At 38.4% G+C, this 21,975-nt stretch overlaps 1 protein-coding gene across 3 annotated transcripts; it reads left to right on the top strand.

Moving 5' to 3' along the window:
* Nucleotides 1–222: 222 nt before the first annotated feature.
* On the top strand, nt 223–21,486 carry TRA2B (transformer 2 beta homolog (Drosophila)). 3 transcript variants are annotated; one of them, XM_011981887.1, is made up of 9 exons: nt 223–534; nt 11,595–11,728; nt 12,712–12,874; nt 14,331–14,519; nt 16,151–16,266; nt 17,061–17,144; nt 18,791–18,850; nt 19,852–19,925; nt 20,486–21,486. In XM_011981887.1, exons 1-9 carry the CDS (start codon nt 499–501, stop codon nt 20,494–20,496), a joined length of 867 nt encoding a protein of 288 aa, XP_011837277.1. In that variant the 5' UTR covers nt 223–498; the 3' UTR covers nt 20,497–21,486. The 3 variants fall into 3 exon arrangements, 2 of the variants coding, with proteins under 2 accessions (XP_011837277.1, XP_011837278.1); XR_001006289.1 differs by lacking the exon at nt 20,486–21,486 and having other exon boundaries at nt 17,061–17,148; nt 19,852–19,903; XM_011981888.1 differs by lacking the exon at nt 18,791–18,850.
* Nucleotides 21,487–21,975: the final 489 nt, after the last annotated feature.

Here is a 21,975-nt window from a genome sequence, read left to right as displayed (position 1 = left end):
CGGAGAAAGGTATTGAGATTGGGGAAAACAGCATCTCCTCCCTCCCTGCAATGTCGACAGGTTCCCTGGAAAGTTCTAGAAGGGATTCAGAAGTGACTGGTGACATCACCGTGGCCCCGTGGCGCCCACCACAGCGGCCAACTGACACGCCAGCTTTCCCGCCTCATAGAGGCCCGGGAACGGGGGTGGGGCCCTGCGAGGGGCGGGGTCACGTCACTTCCTGTGCGGGACGCGCTACTGCTGGAGAGGAAAGGCAGAGCGAGGAGGGGCGAGGCCAAGAAAGCGCGCGTTTCTGGGAGGGGAGGAGCCTGGCTAAGGAGGGACGCGTCACATCCGGTAGAGTTAGAGCCCGTGCGGAGGCGGTGCGGAGCGGTTCGGCTCTGAGCTGCTGGGCGACCGGCGCGTCGTGCGGGGCTGCGGCGGAGCCTCCTTAAAGAAGGTGCAAGAGGTTGGCAGCTTCGATTGAAGCACATCGACCGGCGACAGCAGCCAGGAGTCATGAGCGACAGCGGCGAGCAGAACTACGGCGAGCGGGTACGTAGAGCTGCTGTAGGGGGCGGCTGTGTGGTCCTAGTTCCTTGCATCTTTTTCTAGGCCCATCAGCCTTGGGTCAGGAGGCAGAGGCGTTTTAGGCTCCGAAGTCTGAAGCCGGGAGGGCAGGCAAGGGAGACAGCTTTTAACCAAAAAAAGCCCTTGTGGATAGTGCCTTAGTGCCTTTGGTCGTGAAGGAGGGAGGCCACCGGCGGGTTTATGTGGCTTCTGCCCGAGACGGCCGTTTTTCCCGTTATAAGCGGGGGAAGATGAAAATGGCCGCTGCGTCCCCGCGGTGTTGGGGGAGGGGAACGATATCTTATTTCGGCGTTGCTCTCCTGCGAAGGTCCGCCGCAGCCATCTTGGGCTGGCGGGCTGGGCGCGCTGCCAGAGGCACAAAATGGCGGAGGAGCCGCGCGGCAACGCGGGCTCGACCCGCCGCGGGCCGCGCTTCATAAGGTCGCATGGTGGGGTGGAATGAGACGGACGACGTTCTTTGGGGTCTTTGGGCCGGTGTTTAGGTTAACGAAGGACCATCTTTGCCTCCACGGAAAGGACGGAATCTGGGATGTCCTTGGGGCCTCTTAAGATGAAAACTAATCTGAGGCCGACTAAGTTTGGGCCCGTTAGGTGGAGGGGATTGCGTGAGGGCTTTGTGTTTGGCCTAAATGAAGCGCTTTTCTCTGATAAAGGGCTTCCCAGGCAAAAGTCTGTATCAGTATTCTGTTAGGACAGACCACAAAATCGCTAAGATTATTTTGTGGACATCGCTTTTCCACGGGATTGTGAAGGAGAAATTGGCGGGCAACAATTTACGGCGCCGTTATTTCCTTTGTTTTGAGGCGTTCTAATACTTAGAACCACAGCGTGTGTTGGGTACACTTTTCCGTCCCTTAAGTTTCCACGTTTTAAAGGTGTTTAGTGAGGGTTGATTGAATTGCAGGAACAAGACAGTTCTAGGATTTAAGCAGCATACGTAGCTGGTCTGTGAGGCTCTGGGTATTAGATTCGGAAAGCATTGAATGGTGCGAAGATACGAGGCTTGCTACAATTAAGAGAAATCGGTTAGAAGGGTAATAGAAAAGCACCATAGAAATTGATTTTTGAGGCTGTTACGGGAATAATTTGTGCTTTAAAAAAAAATTGTTACCTAAGTTTCCCCTTGTTGGTAGAGCTACCTTAAGATCTGAATATGATTTATCAGGTAAATAAGATTATTAAATGTCTTAGCAAACTTTTGATTAAGATTTTAGATGACTCGTTATTTTAGGAAGAAACTTTCAGTGATGAAGCGTGAGTTTCCTGTGTAATTTTGGAGCCCAAACTGCTTAATTTGGTTTGAGCTAATCAAGCCTTGCGTTTACATATTCGGAAGAGCATAGTTTTTAGTTTTTGATGTTTTTCCCTAAGCTGACTGCAACGTCACGAGTGTTATAGATTTTTTTTTTTAAGTTCTTGCTTTTTTGGGTAACAAAGTTGGGATTGAGCTCAAAAGTTGTTAAAAAGTCATGACTTCTGTTCTTTGGCAGTTGAATCTGTTAAAACTAGTCGTAAAGTCTTTTGTTATTAGACAGAACAATTGCTGAGTATCTTTGTACTCCTTCGGAAATACAAAATGACTGGCTTCTGACTAAAGGAGCTCTCGGTTGAATACACGTGAAGAAAGCTTGAGAATGGAAAATTGCCCAAAGAGTTCATTAGTATATTTTACATGGGAAAGGAAACAATTGAAACTGGGTTCCAGTTTGAGACTCGAGTCAAGAAAATTTGAAATTTTCTGATTGTTTATCTTTTTACTAGTAAAAGTACATTGTGTTTTTCACAGTCTTTGAATTGTGAGAGGGAGGTTAACTTAATGTGATAAAAATTCAAATTATTTTATTACGTGAGTCTTCGCTTTCTGGCCGAGATCTCTAAACTTAAAAGTTGTGAAGTACTTCCATATTGTTGTGTTTGGTGTTTGTGTGTTTGTGTTCCAATTGGAACCTTTAAGGGTTGGAATACACCTGAATCAAACACGTGTCTAGGCTTCCAAAGCAAGCTTGGGAAAACCATAAAGCTCCGTGGAACAGTTTAATCTTAGACATGCCTGTATGATGCTTCTCTGGAGCCAGAAAAAATGAGTGTCATTCAACTCCAGGCTTCTGGACTGGGTCTTAATGTAAATCACTAATCTCTTCAAATCAGTGAGATTCTCCCTTATTTATCTGTCTCTAATCCAAGACAGTACCACCCCTCTGTGCCCCACCTTTTCCAGTGACTAGGAGTTTGTTGTTGTGTCCCTCCCCTATAAGGTTGGGTGTGTGGGATAAATTATTCTCAGTTTGGTCACTTAGTAGAATACATTTGGGTGGATATAATAACATTTAAAGAACTGGTGTGTCCCTCATCCCTTGTTGGTCTGTGGGATTTATTCCCCCATCTCAAAGGTAATAGATTTACACTAAAATCTGTCTATAGGGGTCTAATTAGCAGACTTAACCTGATGTGGCCAAACCACTTTCAAAAGTAAGATCTCATTTTCATTTCCAGATTCAAGCCTCTTCCCCCCAAATTGCTTGCATTTTGTAAAGGGGTTGACTAGCACCCTTTCTTTGCAAAAAGAGGCACTCCTAGCCGTTAAGTCACAATTACAAGAACTTGAATAAAAAGTTGATAGCAAGTTTAGAAGTGCAGGGTAATCTTTAGAGCCCAATAGTGGTCACAGCGTGTAGGGTGTGTGAGATTTGTATGTTGGTCTGGCACTCGGTGTAATGTTCTGACCCCCTCAACATTGTAACGAGTTTCTATAAGTGAGTGTTTACTAAAGGAATCCAAAAACTAAGGAGATACTGATATATGCACTAGATGTTAAAGAAAATGTTTTGACCCAGCAGATACTCTGATAGAATACTGGCTGTTAATTTTTGTAGAACCGATGTGTTTGCAACATAGGCACATTATCTTTATCATTAGAGATGAATAGCAGCATCTGGACACCAACCCATCAAACTGCCTTTCAAATTCTGCAGTTTTTCTCTTCTTCTGCTTAATCTTGGGATGTCTTTTTGTATTCCTTGGTTTTAGCTCCTGAACTCTAAATTCTAATTTTCAAAACATCTCTGAATCTACTTCTTTCTAAAGAATTGTAGCCATCTCACCAAATTCCTTTAAAGGATTGAATTGTCAAATAGGAAATTGTATTGTTGTGAGTTTGGTTAGGTTTATCAGTCTCTTGAAACCAGGTTGAAATATTTTTTTTTCTTGGTTTTAAACAAGAATGCTTTAATATTGTGGATATTGTCTGGAACTAGAACGTGACATTTTCAAGCTGACATTACAAGTGATTTTATAAGGTAAGTACCACTGGTTTTGCCAAAAGGTTGAAGAGGAATTTAGGTGGTGGGGGAAGTGTTAATGGGATTTGCCTTGCACAGCCTTTTTTCCTTCTTTCTCTACAATAAAACTCAAATCTAGGTGGTAAACATTAATGCTTTCATAGTTATTTTGCCCAGGACTAGGACAGAGCTACAGTTGTGTATATTTATTGAGCCTTAGCGTTATGTTTTATGTTGATTAGTGTTTTTACATATGCGACTGTTAACAAGGCATGGTGACTGATGTTTAGGAATTTTAAGTGTTTTGACCCATGTTAGTATTTGGGGGTGTGGGATATGTAGAATTAGATATTGAAATCACTTAGTATTGTTTTTAAACTGCAAGCCAAAGCAAGTTCCTCACCATAGCAAATTACAGTCTTGAAATTCCCCCAAAATCTCTGCTTTGAATTGGGTTTTGGAGGTTACACTGAGATTGATGTTATCAACGTAGATTGTTATGTGACAGTTTGGATGAGGGGCCCCTTTTTCTCTTTAATTTTTGTGGTTAGAAATTAGGTTAAAAGGCAGTCTTCTGAAAAGTCAAAAGATACTTAATACTTTTGTTGGGGAGTACTGAATGTTTTATGAATGTAAATTTAAGAGTCTGTGCTATATTTGCAAGAGAGTTTTTGTAAGCACGGGCCTACAACTAATTTCAGGTGATGGTTTTTTCCAGACACTATTCTCCAGTTTTTGAGGATTTTACCTATCCATTCACCCTTCTGGTAGACATTTTGTCCTTACTATATTGATATGAGCATTGACCTTTCCATAACAGGATTAATTAGTTTTTCTTTGCCCCATCCCTCCCAATTTTTAAAATATTGCCTTGTCGCTTAACTTAATGAGTTTGTGCATGTTTAATGTTAAATGGATTCCAGTTGTATCCCCTAGAAACATTTTTTTTTTAAAATGTGTTGATAGGACAAGTTTCTGTTTATTTCTAACTAGGATCTCTTAACTAAATGTACATAACATTAGCCCGATAGTTGGTCTTCTGGTTTTATAAAGTAGCCACTCGAACTTAGCTGAGTTGAAATAAATCTAATATTTATATTAATTTAGTAATGGTTTTGTTTTTAGACTATAAGAGAAGGAATCATGTTAGGAAGGGGCAATGAAATAACAGCGGGAAGGTATCCATATTGGAAAGAGTTGTGATAGCTACAACTATGGCCTCTATTCCTGTATCTTCTGCATCTAAGTGCCCTATTTGTATCGAACTTTTAGGAGGCCCTAAGGAAACCTGCTTGGGCATTCTGATTCCACGATTACATTTGTGCTGCCAGAAAACATTTCCCATTGCATTTTAGTGATGGATATTTAAAGAAAACCAATTACTGTAACTCCCTTAAATAAAAATGTATTTTAAAATTTTTGGATTAAACAATAATTGACTTTAAAACTAGACTGGAAATTATCCTTTTGTTAGGAAAGACATCCCAGCACTTGCCAGATTAACAATGGTTGTCTTTATGCCCAGATAGGTATAAAGACTTGCAATTTTTTTAACAAAGCCTTACATTTTTTTCAGGAGGAAAAACTAGGAGAGGAACTAATTGACAAATGAAAGATCATCAAGGTGAAATGTAGGATAACAAGAAAAACTAGAATGTTTTATGGAGGCAGTATTTATTTTATTTTGTTTATCGTGTTCAGACATTTAGAGATCAGCTAAATTCAATCTTTTTAATTATTTGAGGTGAGCTATAATTTTAATAGTGCCACCTTTTAAAGTAGTATTTCTCCTTTGGACACCCAGAAGACTTAATATTTTCTTCATTGAGGGGGAAAATGTACAACAAAACTCTTTGAAAATACCAGTGTTGGATTCAAGTTTGTTCTGCTTTCCTTCATAGCTACTGGCATATTGTAGGTGGTTGACTTGATTTTGTCTTTTTGTGATTCATACTATAAAATATCACTAGAGCAGCTTTTCCAGGGGGTGGGTTACACTTCAGTTCCAAATTGTCAGGTTCCTTGACACCGTCTTTCTACAGAACTCAAATACAGAACAAAAGTGTGTGACGCTAAATACGTTTCTTTATCCTACCTAGACAAGTCACAATACTGTAAACCTCTTCAACCCTGAGCCTTTGTCATCGTACAAATGAATTGTCCGTGCTTTCCTTTCTTGCACTTATGTATTAATGTGTCACTTTTTGACTAGAGGTGTGCTTTTGACACTTAACCTATTTTCTATTGAATATAATAAGAAGTGTGAAATGTAATAGTTCTTAAAATGTTAAATGAACAGTAAATGTTCAGTGGCGCACTTCACATTCAACTTAAGCATGATAAATCTATTTGGAGTAGAGAAATGAGATTGATTACCATATATTTTAGAACCAGCAGAAAACTATGTAGTTTCAGTTTTTTGAGCTGCATATTCTAGTTTCTTTTTTAATCCAAATCAACAAAGGGATTTTTTTTTCTAGTTTCAGTTTTGGCACTGGATTTTATCCTGGAGTTTTAAAATATTCTTCATCCTGTTCTTTTTCTATTAAGGTTAATGTTGAAGAAGGAAAATGCGGAAGTCGTCATTTGACAAGTTTTATAAATGAGTATTTGAAGCTCAGGAATAAGTGAAGCTGAAATTTGAAAAAATAAAAGAAAGAATGCATGCTAATTATCAGACCAGAAGTCCCACTTGTAGAATATTGAGCAATTTGTGTGAAGTGGGGAAGATGAAAGAAGTCAGAATTTGAAACGGAAGAATGAAGAAAAGAAATAAAAATGAAGTTAAGATAAGAAGTAATCTGGAATCAGAAAGCACTACGCTAAGTAATTACTAGTCTGTTTATGTGTCCCTGTATATTTTGCTAAACATGCATGCATTATTTGTTTAATAGAAGAAAATATATACAGGGTAAAGAAGTGCCTTCCAGGGGAAACGTTTAAATTAGGTAATTCTGATTTTAACTGCTTAGTCAAATGATTGAAATGCAATTTTTAAAAAACAATATTTAGTAGTCAAGCACCAGGCAGCAATGAGCTCTCCAGCTTGGGTAACAGTGGGCTTCATGTTGTCCTCTCTAGATAAACTTTTTACCTATCTAATGTTGCTGGTCCTGGGGCATGAGTGAATACCTCCAGGGTTGGAACTAGTGGTCTTTGCCACCTCCCTGGACTCTTAGATTGCACTGATCCCTTTCCTTCAGTACTGAGCAATGTGTAGTAGAATATTTTCTGTTAAACGATTTTCAAAAGAATGTCACCAAGATGGTTATGGAACCAAACCCCCAAAATCCAAACAAAGCATTGAATAAAATAGTTCCCTTTGGCATTAGTGTGTTAGTTTTTTCCATATGGCAGTAGTGGAAATCTATGAGCATTTGGGCCCTAAATTTAAGATGCATATTTGCTAAATACACAGGGATGGTTTTTCAAATTCTGTTTCTGTTTAATGCCTATTCCAGCTGATTGACTAGGGTTACTGATAAAATACAGTAGCTTCCCCTTAGAAGAGGTGGGTCACGTGAGTGAACAGGATAGCTAATTAATACAAATTGCAGTAGTGGCAGATGCTTTCATTCCTATTTCTTCTTTTCTGCTATCAACATTTAGTTACTGTGATATTAGAGGTACAGGTTACAAAGTAGCTTTATTCTGGTTACCCATCCCTACCACTTACTGAGAAATTCAACCAAAAAGCTGTCTCTTCCTTTTCTGTGTGTTTTATTTTAGCTGAGTAGAAGGGTCAAGTGATTGTTGTAATGTTGTTACTCTCAGTTGGATGAGACAAGTACACATATCAAAATAATATCCAATAGTAGCCAGCCAACAGTTTTCTACCCAATTGAGAATGCCAAGGGTATCATCTCATACAGTTCTTCCTGAAATAAACTTTCTCTGAGAGTTGTCAGATCTTCATGCTCTTGGAGAAAGTGACTTAAATGGCATTTCTTAGAGAATCCATTTTCTGATGCTTTCAGGCCTGTTTATTTCTGTATCTTGCAAGCAGAAGAAAATTTTCTCATAAGGAGTTTTGCGTTCCTTTGTCAAATTTCTTGCCATAGATAAACTAATGATAACATAAATGTTACTTTTATGTTCCAAATTACTCAAAGAGCAGGCAGGAAGCTGAGGTAAAAGTGATGTGAACGAATATTACATTTTAATTCCAAGCCCATGGATTCTTTTATGAAGAAACCTGACAGGTCCTTGGGGTGCAAAAGAGGAAAATACCTCTTAACCCCCAGCCCACTAAAGGAAAGAAAGCAATTTGGAATCCGGTTATGACCCAAGCTGGATAGACTTAAGGTGAGAAAACATTGCTAGTGGACCGTTGTGTCCATTTGTTTTTGTTTTCCCCCTTGACCAAAGCATCTGTGGGTCCCAGTGTATCTCCTCCTCGGACCATAGGGAAGATGAAGAGGAGGCCGGCTTCTGTTCCTAAGAACAGGCAGTGTGTGAAAGACCACCTTAATCAGAGGTCTGATTAATGCTAGGGGGAGTCAAAGCAAGGAAGTCGGGATGACAGCGTTTCAGGAAGGTAACCTTTGCCAAGAGAAAAAAATCATCAGTAGGAAGCATGTAACTTCTGAAGTTGACTAAGTCAAGTAAGTCAGACTTAACTAGTATGATAAACACAGTGTTTTAAGAGATGCAGATGCCCAATTCCAGGCCACCTAAAAACAGACTCCAGCTCAGAGTTCTTGTATTTGAAAATGCTGTAGACGTTTAGTGCATACCTGTGTTTATGAGCCACTGTTTTAAATCTAATAAACTATATTCAGTTTTTAAAATAATACAGGGATTGGATGGTGATTCCTTCTTTCAAATACGTTTTTGTAAGGTGGTTGCTGTTCTCAGAGTAGGGAGATGTAGATTATTTTGTTGGAAGGCTAAGTGTGTGCTGTATTTTTACTTGATGTATTCCCTGCAGGTTTTGTGTTAGGATGTGGCTGAGATCCAGTCTGTGAGAGCTTGATTGATTCCCTGAGCATTTTTCAGGGAAATTTTGGCTTTATTCATGCTAATTTTCGGTTCATGGTCCCTTTTTGTGAGGCAGTGGTGTCCAGTTCTGTCTCTTGGTGTGGTTTTAATGTGTTGACCGTGTCAGCCCTAACAGTGGAATTTGAAGTATCCTTAGATTTAGGAGCTTCCCCAACTGGTTTTACAGATTTGCCTGTCTGCATTAATATTTAAAGTTAACATTATGCTTTCGATTTGGGTGCTAATTTTAGGTCTTATTTTTTGTAGACAAGCTTTATTTATTCCCTTGCATATGTATTTCCCAGCCAGTTAAATGGCCAAAATAACTTCAGAAGGCTTTAACTTTTTTAAGAAAATATCCCTGATAAAGGTGGAGACGTTTAGGTGCTGTCCCAAACACGTGTCAGTATAGAAAAGGAAGCCTTTGCATTCTGGTATTTCCGTTATTCCTGGCCTAAGAAATGATTGCTTACAAAATGTATCTGCGTAGTCCGTTAGTTTTGGAGGCTGAGTGAAAACTGTGGTTTCCCAAATATTATATCTGTGATCTGCTGGAATTTAAGGAGAAAACTTCATTAAGTCTTATTTTTTAGGTTAGGAGTAGTATCTCTTCCCTCAGTGGACAGACTGCTGAAGCATCTTAGCTTAGAATAAAAGCTTTTCTGTTAAATAAAGCCAGGAGCTTATTAAAGAGGACCTTGACTTGACCCATTCTTCCTTTATACTCAGATTCCTGGGCCGACTGATTTCTGTTAACTACAGTTACTTTATTGGTAGTCTTCTAACTGTTAATGTGAAACATCCATATTCTGCTTTCACTTCCATTGAGGTAATCTCTCTAGTGTTGGAGTAAATAGGCATTTAGCAACTTTTGGGTTCCCCATTTCTATTTTCTCACCTGTATTAATTTTTGCTTGTGGTAAAAGTAGCAAAAACTACACCCTCATTTTTGAGTCTTCAGAATACTTGATAGGGAACTCCAAGGGATTGTTATTTATTGGAATCCCCAGAGCATCACTACATCCTTTAACCATTTCTTGATGTTAAAGGCAACTGTCCTCACTAATAAAGAAGGGTATCATATTTTTCTTTTAATCTCTTTACAGTCACTCATGGAGGGAGGTAGAGGGGAAAGGCTGTCACATTTCATGTCACCTCACCAATGTTTTATAATGGCCTTGAAGTCATTTGAACGTTTCTAGAGTCGTCTGGGCCTAGAGACCTGAACTCATTTTACTGCATGAGTTAGCCTTTCCTTCTCTGTTAAACCTGAAACCTTAATTTGTCTCTTCTGTGTTACATTATACATTTTTTCCCTGAGCATCAAAGGATCATCCAAATTTTCTCCGTTATGCTGTAAACCACAAAACTATCTTCTAAAGTGTTTTGAGGTGTAATTTAAAATAATCCTCTATCTTCTGTCCTTTCAAGAATGTCCAGAATACTCTGAAGATGTTTCACACAAGGAAATCTCCTGTGATTAAATTTTATGTGGAAGCTTCACCTTTGATTCATGCCATATAGTGACTTATCGTAATACTGCTTCCTTTTGAGTCTTGCTATTTCTGCTCTCTTGAGTAGAAAGGCTCACCAGGCTTTACTTTGTCTAAGTTGGATAGCCTAAAATAAAGGTTGTCTTATTTGATAATTTTACCTATCAGACTGATGAGGAGTAAGTAGGTTCTGTCCCTTCCTCATCTGCTGTTTTGGTGCCTTGGCAGAACTTTTCCTTCGTTTCATTACTTAATATACCTTTTGTTGATTAATTCTGACTATGTGTCTTTAACTCGTTGATGACCTAGTTGTCCTGGTTAGCCATTCCTTTGCTATTTTTCATTACAGATCCCCCACCCCCACCCCTTAACATGCCAGCCGATCCCAATTTTGATTGGGAAAGCTTTGGCTTTTGTGTGTAGTTTCTATCCTCTTTCACTTCCTGGGCCCTAGATTAGGAGCTCCTGATTTAGCTGCCCTGGTTTTAATGTGTGCTTAAGTTAACTAGGTAAGTTAGGTTAATTCCTGTTTTCCCATAAGTTTGCCCTGGCTCATCTCCATTTAGCTGGAGAAACTGTGAAGGATCTCTGATATCTTCTCTACTCTTATTTGTGTGTAGTTCGCTGTTCTGTTATAGCTCCATCTGGTTGCTTTCAGTTTTTTAGGGGGCCTCCCACCATGGTTAGATGCAATAGGGTTTTACAGGGTTTAGTGTCTTTCACGCTAGCCTTTGCTTTCCACTAGGTTTCTACCTTTCTCTAGGATTTGAAACTGAGATCATCATCTTTATCTCTTTTATCACTGAATTATAAATAATAACTTGAAAGGTCAAGGTCTATTTTTTTAAGTAAATTATATAAATTTTATAGGGTTTGTTTTATTGATTGCAACTTGATTGAAATAGGTATAAAGTATAGGTGTCATAGTTAATAAGGTTCCGTCTCACCCTAGTCTTTATGGAGTAACATTCTGAAACACAGTCCTTGGACAGTTCCCTTAACTGCTTGACTTTGGCACCCCTTTCTGAAGGAAGTGGGGTCAAATAATTCTTATCCCTGCTCCAAAAAGGTGGAAGAAAGGACAAGTTAATTGACTTATGTCATTTGGAGCAATGAAACTATTAACACCAGGTATACTCAGTTCCTGCCCTTACCTATATTTTCTTATCTTGGAAGGGGATTGCTGTCCCTCGCCATTTATCTCACAGCAGCTTATTTGTTTTTAAAGTTGCCCAGAAAGTGTGCAAATTAAACTTTTAACATCTACGTGTAGGAATCCCGTTCTGCTTCCAGAAGTGGAAGTGCTCACGGATCGGGGAAATCTGCAAGGCATACCCCTGCAAGGTCTCGCTCCAAGGAAGATTCCAGGCGTTCCAGATCAAAGTCCAGGTCCAGATCTGAATCTAGGTAAGAAAGACTGTCTTGAGATTTCCTCGTTACTCTTAGCTCTGAAATTGGTGCGTGTTTTGTAAACCAGGAAGTTAGAGAAGGTTAGATTATTTGTTGGCCTATTAAATATTGGCACTAGAAGTGAACTTAAGTTCTGGGAGGCAAGACTAAAAGCGGTTAAGAGCCTGGGCTTTTGGAGTCAGGGTTCTCTATTTTTGTTGGTTTGGGCAGATTATATAACCTTTCAGCATTAGCTTCTTTATAAAAGGCAAATTAGAAATACAGTACCAGTTCAGGGTGGTTGTGAGGATTTACTGAATGTAAGTAAATTGCTTATTAGTATGGCAAATAGACTGCAGAACATTGGCTTTCAGTAATTGCAATTCTGGATTAAATAAGTATATACGTGGTGCGCTTTTTTTTTTTTTTTAATGTTGGTGAAGAGTAGGCTATATATATACACATCCTGGTTTGCCTGGGACAATACCAGTTTATGCCTGTGGTCAGGCATAATTAACAGCACCCCTTTTCTTAAATGTGTCCTGGTTTCGATGACAACTTAGAGTCACTCTAGTTAGTCAAGAGCCACTCGATTTTTTTGTTTTTGTTTTTAACTGCTGGGGAATACTTGTGATTTTGTTACTGTATTAAGTTAATGATGGGCATAATGGGAGACAGAAAAGTAGAGAAATGGTTTTCTGAGGGGGAAAGATGGGCACAAGCCAACTTAGTAAAATACTGCATGCCTTGATTTGCAAAAGATAAGTAATGTGTCTTTAATTGGAAGAAATACTGGAGGAGAGCTTGTGGTTTTTAGAACGCTTCCTAGCAAAGTTGAAATGACTTAATAGAGAAGAAAAGTATTGATCCTATTAAGTTGGTAACCATGTTAGCATATTCCTGGATTGTTCTCTCTTTTGGAGTTTAACTTTAGAATAGAGTAATAAACTTAAAGAAGTTGTTGTCAATCGTAACCTTAGGGAGGTGTCTTTGTCTTGCAGGTCTAGATCCAGAAGAAGCTCCCGAAGGCATTATACCCGGTCACGGTCTCGCTCCCGCTCCCATAGAAGATCACGTAGCAGGTCTTACAGTCGAGATTATCGTAGACGGCACAGCCACAGCCATTCTCCCATGTCTACTCGCAGGCGTCATGTTGGGAATCGGGTAAGGCAAAAAACTGGTTTTGAAGCAGTGAATTGCCTAAATTTACTTTTTCTTAAAGTTAGAGCTGATTTTGACAATAGAGCTTTAGCAGTGGGTGCCTGAGTGAACTTTTTAGTGTTTTGAGACTGTCTTTTAAGTTAATCTTCATGAAGGGGTCTGCGTTTGGCCTACCTGTCATTTAAGCATAATACTGACACAGTGATGATGTAACTCCTTAGCCCATCAAAAGAAACTTCCCACTGTGCATTACTATACTGTACTATAGTATTAGCACATTATTTCAACATATAGTTGTATGCTAACGTTACTCTTTTTTTCCAGGCTGCATAAACCCAATTAGATGCTCTCCTAACTTTCTCATTTAATTTGAAGCTAATTTCTTTTTGGTGTTGTTAAGGTGTTTTTTACATTTCATGAAAGACTTCAAATGAGATATTTATTGTGATTTCATTGTATAATCCAAGTGGTTTAGGAGGAGGATGCGGGGGGACTTAATGTTTTTACAGTAGAGTAGAATTTTTCCCTAGTAAATTGTTAGTTTATGAAATAAATGGAATCTTTAGGTAAATTCATCACAGCATCTGGAATGTTAGCAACATATGGTTCACTCTTTATTCTTTCCTCTGTCATCGTTTTTTGAGACAGGACCTCACTCTGTCACCCAGTCTGGAGTGCAGTGGTGCAATTTCAGCTTACTGCATCCTACCTTCCAGGCTTAAGCGATCCGCTCACCTCAGCCTCCTGAGTAGCTAGGACTACAGGCATGCACCATCATACCCAGTTACTTCTTGTATTTTTATAGACGTGGGGTCTCTGTGTTGCCCAGGCTAGTCTCAAAACTCTCCTGAGCATCAAGCAGTCCACCAGTCTTGGCCTCCCAAAGTGTTTGGATTACAAGCATGAGCCACTGCACCTGGCCAACTCTTGTTTCTTATGATTGCAAGCTGTTTATGACCTGTAAAATGGTTTGGTACACATCCCCCTTGGGCTTCATTTATGTACATACACTTGTGCATTGTGTTTCTTGAAAAATCAACCCATACATGCTCATCAATTCAGAGCATTTTATTGAATGGAAAGTGTGTCAACATTAAAATTTTTTCTAGCTGATGGACTCTGTGGTTCCAGTTATCCTTGTGTGTCATGTTACGAATATGTGGATTTTTCTCAGAGTAAATTCATAGAAGGGGAAAGATGCAGGTTGCTTGTCACCAGCACGAGTGATTGTTTCCCCATTTAATTCTAAGGTTGAAATTTTTTCTTTTGCATTTTTCCTACCCATTCCCAAAAATGCTTATAGTACTTGCTGTAATTTTGTAATTTCCAAGTGGTATTTGGTCTAATTATTATGTAATTTTCTTGTTAGTGACATTTTGGCTAGTATATAGCTCCCTTTTTTAAAAACTTTGATTTTATGACAACTTTCCAAAGTTAAAAAAATTTTTTTTTTCCCTAGGCAAATCCTGATCCTAACTGTTGTCTTGGAGTATTTGGGCTGAGCTTGTATACCACAGAAAGAGATCTAAGAGAAGTGTTCTCTAAATATGGTCCCATTGCCGATGTGTCTATTGTATATGACCAGCAGTCTAGGCGTTCAAGAGGATTTGCCTTTGTATATTTTGAAAATGTAGATGATGCCAAGGAAGTAAGTAAAAGTCGACCTGTTCCTTTGTAAACCACCAGTTCTATTGTTAACACCAAGTACCAGTGACCAGTTGCTAGGATAGGGACAAGGACAAGTCAGTAATACTTTGAACTTTTTCTCCAGCCTCTTGTGGAGACTGAGATACCTGCACAATAACAGAAAATTTTGTATAACTTGGGAAAGTTGGTCCTACCACCTACTTTATTAGTTGCCACCTACTGGGGTCAACTATACCCCAATTCCACCAGGATATGTAGTCAGTGTTTACATTGAGTTTACATTCTGGAGTCGAAAATAACCAAAAGTAAAGTTATGTTCCTTTTTTGGCAAGTGAATGATGTCATATTTGGATTTTGACTTGAGGCAGAATATAGGAGTCAAGATATGTGAGGCTAGATCCCATTTAAGAAATTCAGACTTCAGGTACAGAAAGGATGGTAGCTCAAGTCGTCTCCCAGTATAGAGAAGAGGAAAAACTGAGAAACACTTAATGACAAGCTCTCTGATAGTCAATGTTGAAATTAGGAATTGAGCTCCAGGTAAAATCACTTTAAGTAGGTCTTTGTGGAAATTAAAAATTTTTAAAACGATAAATTTTTAAAGGGGTAACCTACTAATGGAACAATTAAAAGCTGAATGCAGCTAGTTACAATGAGTAACTTTGTGGAATTGTAAGATTTGAAGAGACCTCTTAAGATACACAGCTTCATTTTAGGAAAAATTGAGATGCCAAAGGTGTAAGTAGGATTCGCTTGAGTTCACCCATTTCCTAATTAAATTTTTGCAATAGGGTCACAGCTCTCAGAAAATAGCATAAATTTTATCTTAATTTCTAGTGCCAGAAACTGTCTGGGGCATAAACAGTAGCTTGAACATCTGAACTGGAAGATAGCATAGTATTGGAATTAGAAATTTTAATTCTATTTAGGTAAAAGGATGTTTCCTCAAATTATGAATAAACTTTAATGTGTTCGAAATGGGTTATTTTTATTTTTTAAATGTATGCTGTTAATGCGGACTCTGGGAAAAGGAACTGTATGTACTTAAGACTTTGCTTCAGTCTTAGCTTTTGGCTTCCAGAGAAGGGCTAAGAAAACTTCAAGGGTTAAATAATATGTTCAGGTTTCATGAATCATAGGATCTCAGTCACAACTATTTAACTCTGCTGTTTTAACCCAACAGCAGCCAGATAAATGAGTGGGGCCCTATTCCAATAAAAGATTATTTTGGGGCACTGGAATTTGGAATTCGTGTGTTTCTTCACTTGTCGTGAAATACTATTTTTTCCCCCTAGTTATTTAAATTCTTAGCTTATGGGTTATACAGAGACAGCCAGCTGGCCAGATTTGACCTACAGGCTGTAATTTGCCAATTGTGTGCTGCTTTGAAGCTGGAAATACTGTCAGGATTATAGTTAGGTAAAATAATTGCTTCACGTTTTTATGAGTAGCTTTTACAAATGAACATTTAGTGGAGGGAACAACACATTGTAAGTTGTAGACCTTATGTTTTGGCTAACATTAAGATAACTTAATGCACCTAACTGAGGTGTGCAGTGGGACCTTACTCAGCCATGGGATAATTAGTGGCTTTGTTCAGGATGTATATAACAATTTATTTATCTTTTGAAGGCTAAAGAACGTGCCAATGGAATGGAACTTGATGGGCGTAGGATCAGAGTTGATTTCTCTATAACAAAAAGACCCCATACACCAACACCAGGAATTTACATGGGGAGACCTACTTAGTAAGTTTATTTTCAAAATAAATATAATTGGTAATTGTTCACTTATCAAAGAAACACATTAGTGGAAAGTCTTCAGCACTTAGATTTGTGCCATAAACTTGACTGTTGATTGATTTTAAGTTTAACTATTACAGGTAAAACTGTAAACCTTAGTCAAGTGCACTTTTAAATTTTCTTTTTTGTTTTTGTTGTTGTTGTTTGATTTAGTTTTTGTTTCGTTTTGAGACGGAGTCTCGCTCTGTTGCCCAGGCTGGAGTGCAGTGGCGCAATCTCGGTTCACTGCAGCCTTCGCCTCCCGGATCCAAGTGGTTCTCCTGCCTCAACCTCCCGAGTAGCTGGGACTACAGGCACCTGTCACCATGCCCTGCTAATTTTTTGTATTTTTAGTAGAGACGGGTTTTCACCATGTTAGCCAGGATGTTCTCAATCTCCTGACCTTGTGATCTGCCCTCCTCGGCCTCCCAAAGTGCTGGGATTATAGGTGTGAGTCACTGCGCCCAGCCTAAATTTTCTTAAATAGAGCAAAGTGATACTGTTTTTTCTTTTCTCTTGGAAATATGTGGGATATGCAAATTGACATCTGGCAGGATCTGTGTGCCTCCTTAACCAAAGATTTTTAAAAATAGGTTTATGTAGAAACAGGGGAAAGGGCAATGTTTGTTCAATATAGGTGAGAATTTTAACAGGAATAATGTTTATTTTCCAGTTAATGTGTCAGAAAAGACCTACTAGTAGATATAAAAAGTCATGTCCAGAAAGATAAGGGAGGTCACCTGCTATTTTTTTCTTTATAGTGGCAGCTCTCGCCGTCGGGATTATTATGACAGAGGATATGATCGGGGCTATGATGATCGGGACTACTATAGCAGATCATACAGGTAAGTTATGAGGTAGAAAGGTCAACGTCTGAATCTCAGTAGTGTACAGAGCAGCACTATGCTTAAGTTTTAGCCCTTGGTAAAAGCTTTGCTTTAGTACTTTTACTCTAGAAATGCAGAGCAGAAGCATAAATCAGATTTTAAGGTTCTGTGTCTTTTAATCAATTTAATGTGTAATTGGATTTCTGTTCAAATATTCTAGAATATAAATGGGATTTAGATGATAACTTATAATGTTAATAATAAAATGTATTCTTTTTAAACATTGAATGAGGCTGGGCACAGTGGCTCACACCTGTAATCCCAATACTTTGGGAGGCCAAGGCAGGCAGATAACCTGAGGTCCAGCCTGGCCAACATGGTGAACCCTGTCTCTACTAAAAATAGAAAAATTAGCCGGGCATGGTGGTGCATGCCTGTAGTCCCAGCTACTTGGAAGGCTGAGGCAGATGAATTGCTAGAACCCGGGAGACAGGTTACAGTGAATTGGAATTGCACCACTGCACTCCACTCTGGGCAACAGAGCGAGACTCTCTCCAAAAAAAAATTAATAATAATAATAATGAAAGCAGAATTATAGGCTGAGACGGGGGGATTGCTTGAGCCCCGGAATTTGAGACTGACCTGGGCAGCATGGGGAGACCCCATCTGTAAAAAATTGAGGCAGGAATCTGGGGAGATTGAAGCTGCAGTGAGCCCGGTACACTCCCATCTGAGTCTCCTCCCACCAGAGCAAGACCCCACCTTAAAAATTTAAAAAAAAAAAAAAAAAAAATTATAGCCTCTGTCTTAGTCTTGTAAAAGCAAATTTCATAAGCCATTTTGGAAAGCCACCACTTTTCAGGCAGTTTCTTGGAATCTCTAATGCATGCATCGTACACTTAGAGGGCAGGTAAAACTGATGCCTTGAAAGAGTCCAGAGAATAATTTTACGACATTAATTTAGTATGACAAGGGTAAGTCGCTTTTTATTGTTGCCAAAAATTTGGTATTTCGGGGTTTGGGTAGGGAAATGTCAATCATATTTTAAAAATAAAGATACCTTTGAGAATACTTCCAAAGATAAGAATGAAGGAAAATCGTGACATTTTGGTCCTCCCTTGCTTTGTCAAAGTGTGTAATTTGACAAGTCAAATAATACAGTTAGTATTGACCACTGTTGTCATTGATAATGGTATTGAGGTATGGATGTCTTTTTTGTGGATTATTTGGTAATGTTTAAGAAGTTAACAGTTGTTAATCATTGTCTGAAAGTGAGTCTGTAAGTGTATTCTTGTTCAGCATTTTATCACCCATGAAAACCCTTTTTTATTTAAAGCATCACTCTGTTGAATGGTACTAAAGGTACTGATTTGTTGAGACTGAGATTAGGCTGTTTGTTTGGTTTTGTTTTTTTGTGTGTTTTTTTTTTTTTTTTTTTTTTTTTTTTTTTGAAGAGCATTTACTTAGGAATGTTCTGTGTTCTAATACTACTCGTTTCAGCCACCAGAGAGAACCCTATGCAGGTTTCTAAAAAGAGTGGCAAATCACTTGACCTGCAAGAAACATCTCATTCATGCTGTATGAAAGTCTTTATTTTACTAAATGAATGACATCATTTTTTAAAACTTACAAACGGAATGCCTGTTGCCTTTCTGTCTTCACAGAGGAGGAGGTGGCGGAGGAGGAGGATGGAGAGCTGCTCAAGACAGGGATCAGATTTATAGGTACGCCAGGAGAGGACTTAGCATCTGTACAACTGTAGAAAGTTTCACATAAAGATGTTTGCCTACTAATGTTTTGGTAAATTATAAGTGGAATACCCAAAATCATACTGTTTGAAGCTCATGAAAATATTCTAACGGAAACTAAATGACTACGTAAAATCTTTGTATATTTATAAAAATTAATTGGGTTTACAATGGGTTATTATTTAGTGGTACCATTTTATACCTTGATGAGGTACAGTGATGTTAAAGTGACTTTAACTTTAAGGTGAAGTTAAAGTCACTGATAACTCATTTTTTTGTCATTGTGTTCTTGTATTACATTTTATTTGCTTTTTGTAAGCATCTAATAGCACATGAACAGCTTTTTTTACACAAAGCTAAATCCTGAAGTACTTGTGGAATTAGTTTTGGGTATTCATGAGGGTGCTGTTGGAATTATTGAATGGTATGGGAATTTTCTCTCATTTTTATTTTTAATTTTTGGAGACAGAGCAACACTGTTGCCTAGGCTGGAGTACAGTGGAGCAATTTCAGCTCACTGCAGTCTCTGCCTCCCAAGTAGCTGGGATTACAAGTGTGCACCACCACACACACATAGCTAATTTTTTTGTATTGTAGTAGAGACAGGTTTTCACCATGTTGGCCAGGCTGGTCAAACTCCTGGCCTCAAGTGATCCTCCTGCCTTGGCCTCCCAAAGTGCTGGGATTACAGGCGTGAGCCACGCACCCAGCCAGGAATTTTTCTGTTACCTCTCTTAATCATACTTCACAAAATTTAAGAGATAAGCAGATTAAAATATAGCAAGGATTATTTGACCTGAAAGTTATTTGGTACTTGGGCCTGATAATGTACTTCATTCTCAAGACTTAAACAGACATCGAAGGTTCATGCAGCGTTTCCTTTTTTGGAAACTGATAAAAGGGCAGTATTTATAGTCGTAAATTTATATGTTTAGTCTAATTATTGAGACTTAGACAATCTTGACATTTGTTTATAGAAGGCGGTCACCTTCTCCTTACTATAGTCGTGGAGGATACAGATCACGTTCCAGATCTCGATCATATTCACCTCGTAAGTTTTTATCTTAATGATTGTTTATATTGTTGTAGTATGGCTTGCTCTGGTGACAAAATACACCAAGTAACTATTCCCTTTTGCAGATAATGGATTGCTTTCAGGTAGTTTTATCTATACCTATGATTCTGCACACACCCTGAATGGTTTTTTGGTTCAAGAAAGTTTATGGAAACAACCCTTAGAATCCTATTATTTTTTAAGAAGGAAAAATTGGAGAGCCTCCTGAGCCAGAGTAGGCTCAGAGACTCCTGTTGTTTCTAACTGAAATAGTAACTTTAGTAGCTTTTCAAGAGTCCTTAAAAATTTTTGGACAGCACAGAAACATGGATTACTTTTAGCTCTCAGATTGAGTTATACTTCCCAGCAATTTCTGTTATGCAACATTGCTATCTCATTTCTAGTGTAATACATGGAAGTCTTTCTCTGTTTGGGGGTGGAGGGGTCTGGTACATAGGAATTTCTTAATGGCAGAATATTCTGAAATTCTCAGCATTAAAGTATATTTGATAATTAGTTCACTTAATGTTAAAGCATGTTCATTCTTCTCTTCCTAGGTCGCTATTAAAGCATGAAGACTTTCTGAAACCTGCCCTAGAGCTGGGATATTGTTTGTGGACAATATTTTTTATTGTCTCTTGTTTAAAAAGTGAACAGTGCCTAGTGAAGTTAGGTGACTTTTACACCTTTTATGATGACTACTTTTGGTGGAGTTGAAATGCTGTTTTCATTCTGCATTTGTGTAGTTCGGTGCTTTGTTCAAAGTTAAGTGTTTTCAGAAAAGTATGTTTTGCATGTATTTTTTTACAGTCTAAATTTTGACTGCTGAGAAGTTTCTATTGTACAAAACTTCATTTAAAAGGATTTTCTGCTGAATCCAGGGTATTCTGAAGATCGAAGCCTGTGTAAAATGCTACCAAATGGCAAAAAGCAACAATAAACAGTTTGATTTTTACTTTTCTTTCTAACATATCAATGCTTAGCAGAACTATTCAGATTAAGTTGTCAGTAGTAAATTTAAAGACAAATGCCCATTTTCCTCCAGTCCATGAAACATACCATACTTATATAACTGCAACTAAATGTTAAAAATTATGCTCTGTAACTCTGTACTGCTAGTATTAGAACTAAAAACCTTAAAATACAGCCAGCGCTTAATGCTTATATAAATGTGGATTTGTCAGCTTTTATGTAATCTGTAATATGTATAGCAGGAAATAAGAAACGAAGAGTTACACAGTGTATGCCTTAAAAGGCTGTTTCTTAAAAAGCTGTTACAAGGGGATAATGGTATTTCAACTAGTTATCAGCAAGTGACAATACATTCCACCACAAATATACTCTTGTTCTTCTAGCTTTTAGACTATATGAAAAAACTGGGTGCTTCAGAGTACATGATAAGAGAAGGGAACACTACACCTGTGTCATGGATGAACTGAAGACTTTGCCTGTTCATTTTTTAAATATTATTTTCAGGTCCTTTGCTTACCAAAGGAGGCCCAATTTCACTCAAATGTTTTGAGAACTGTGTTTAAATAAACGCAAATGGAAAGAAAAATGCTGGTGCAGCTGTTTACAAAGAAGTGTTCTTGTTCTATTAGAGTTCTTCTGTAGTTAATTGTTAGGGCAGTGTGTTCCTTGAACTGAGATGTATCTTTGCTATTTTGGGGAGGGGGAGATGAATTTCTGTTTCTGTTCCTGAAAAATTCAGAGGGATATCCATTTGGGGATGGAGTTATAGTAAATAACTAGACTGAGGGTACTTGAAATACATGTTCTTAGTTTTCTTTTGTATTTAAGTAATTTTCATGACCATTGCAGAGATGTTGCTATATGTAGATTCTTTTGTTACCTTGCTAACCTTTATCGCATTTAGATACTGGTACATTTCAGGTACTTTGAGAAGCACTTTATATACAATCTTTAGCAATGAAATGATGTAACTTACCTTAGTTCAAATAGCTGTTTAGGTGGCAATGCCACGATCTGAACCTAGGTGATGTTAGTCCATAGTTCTGTTAATCGTGATGTCATTCAGCCTCAAATT

The sequence above is a fragment of the Mandrillus leucophaeus genome, unplaced genomic scaffold (genome assembly GCF_000951045.1).
Source record: "Mandrillus leucophaeus isolate KB7577 unplaced genomic scaffold, Mleu.le_1.0 Scaffold231, whole genome shotgun sequence".
NCBI lineage: Eukaryota > Metazoa > Chordata > Mammalia > Primates > Cercopithecidae > Mandrillus > Mandrillus leucophaeus.
The sequence above is the reverse complement of the archived record's forward strand: the minus strand, read 5'-3'. Positions and strand labels throughout refer to the sequence as shown.

What these genes read in the sequence shown, in the direction of transcription:
- TRA2B (XM_011981887.1), top strand. Translation starts at nt 499, where the DNA reads ATGAGCGACAGCGGCGAGCAGAACTACGGCGAGCGG. An exon ending in AGCAGAACTACGGCGAGCGG is followed by an intron (nt 535 to 11,594) that starts GTACGTAGAGCT and finishes ATCTACGTGTAG; the next exon opens with GAATCCCGTTCTGCTTCCAG. An exon ending in GACAGGGATCAGATTTATAG is followed by an intron (nt 18,851 to 19,851) that starts GTACGCCAGGAG and finishes ATTTGTTTATAG; the next exon opens with AAGGCGGTCACCTTCTCCTT.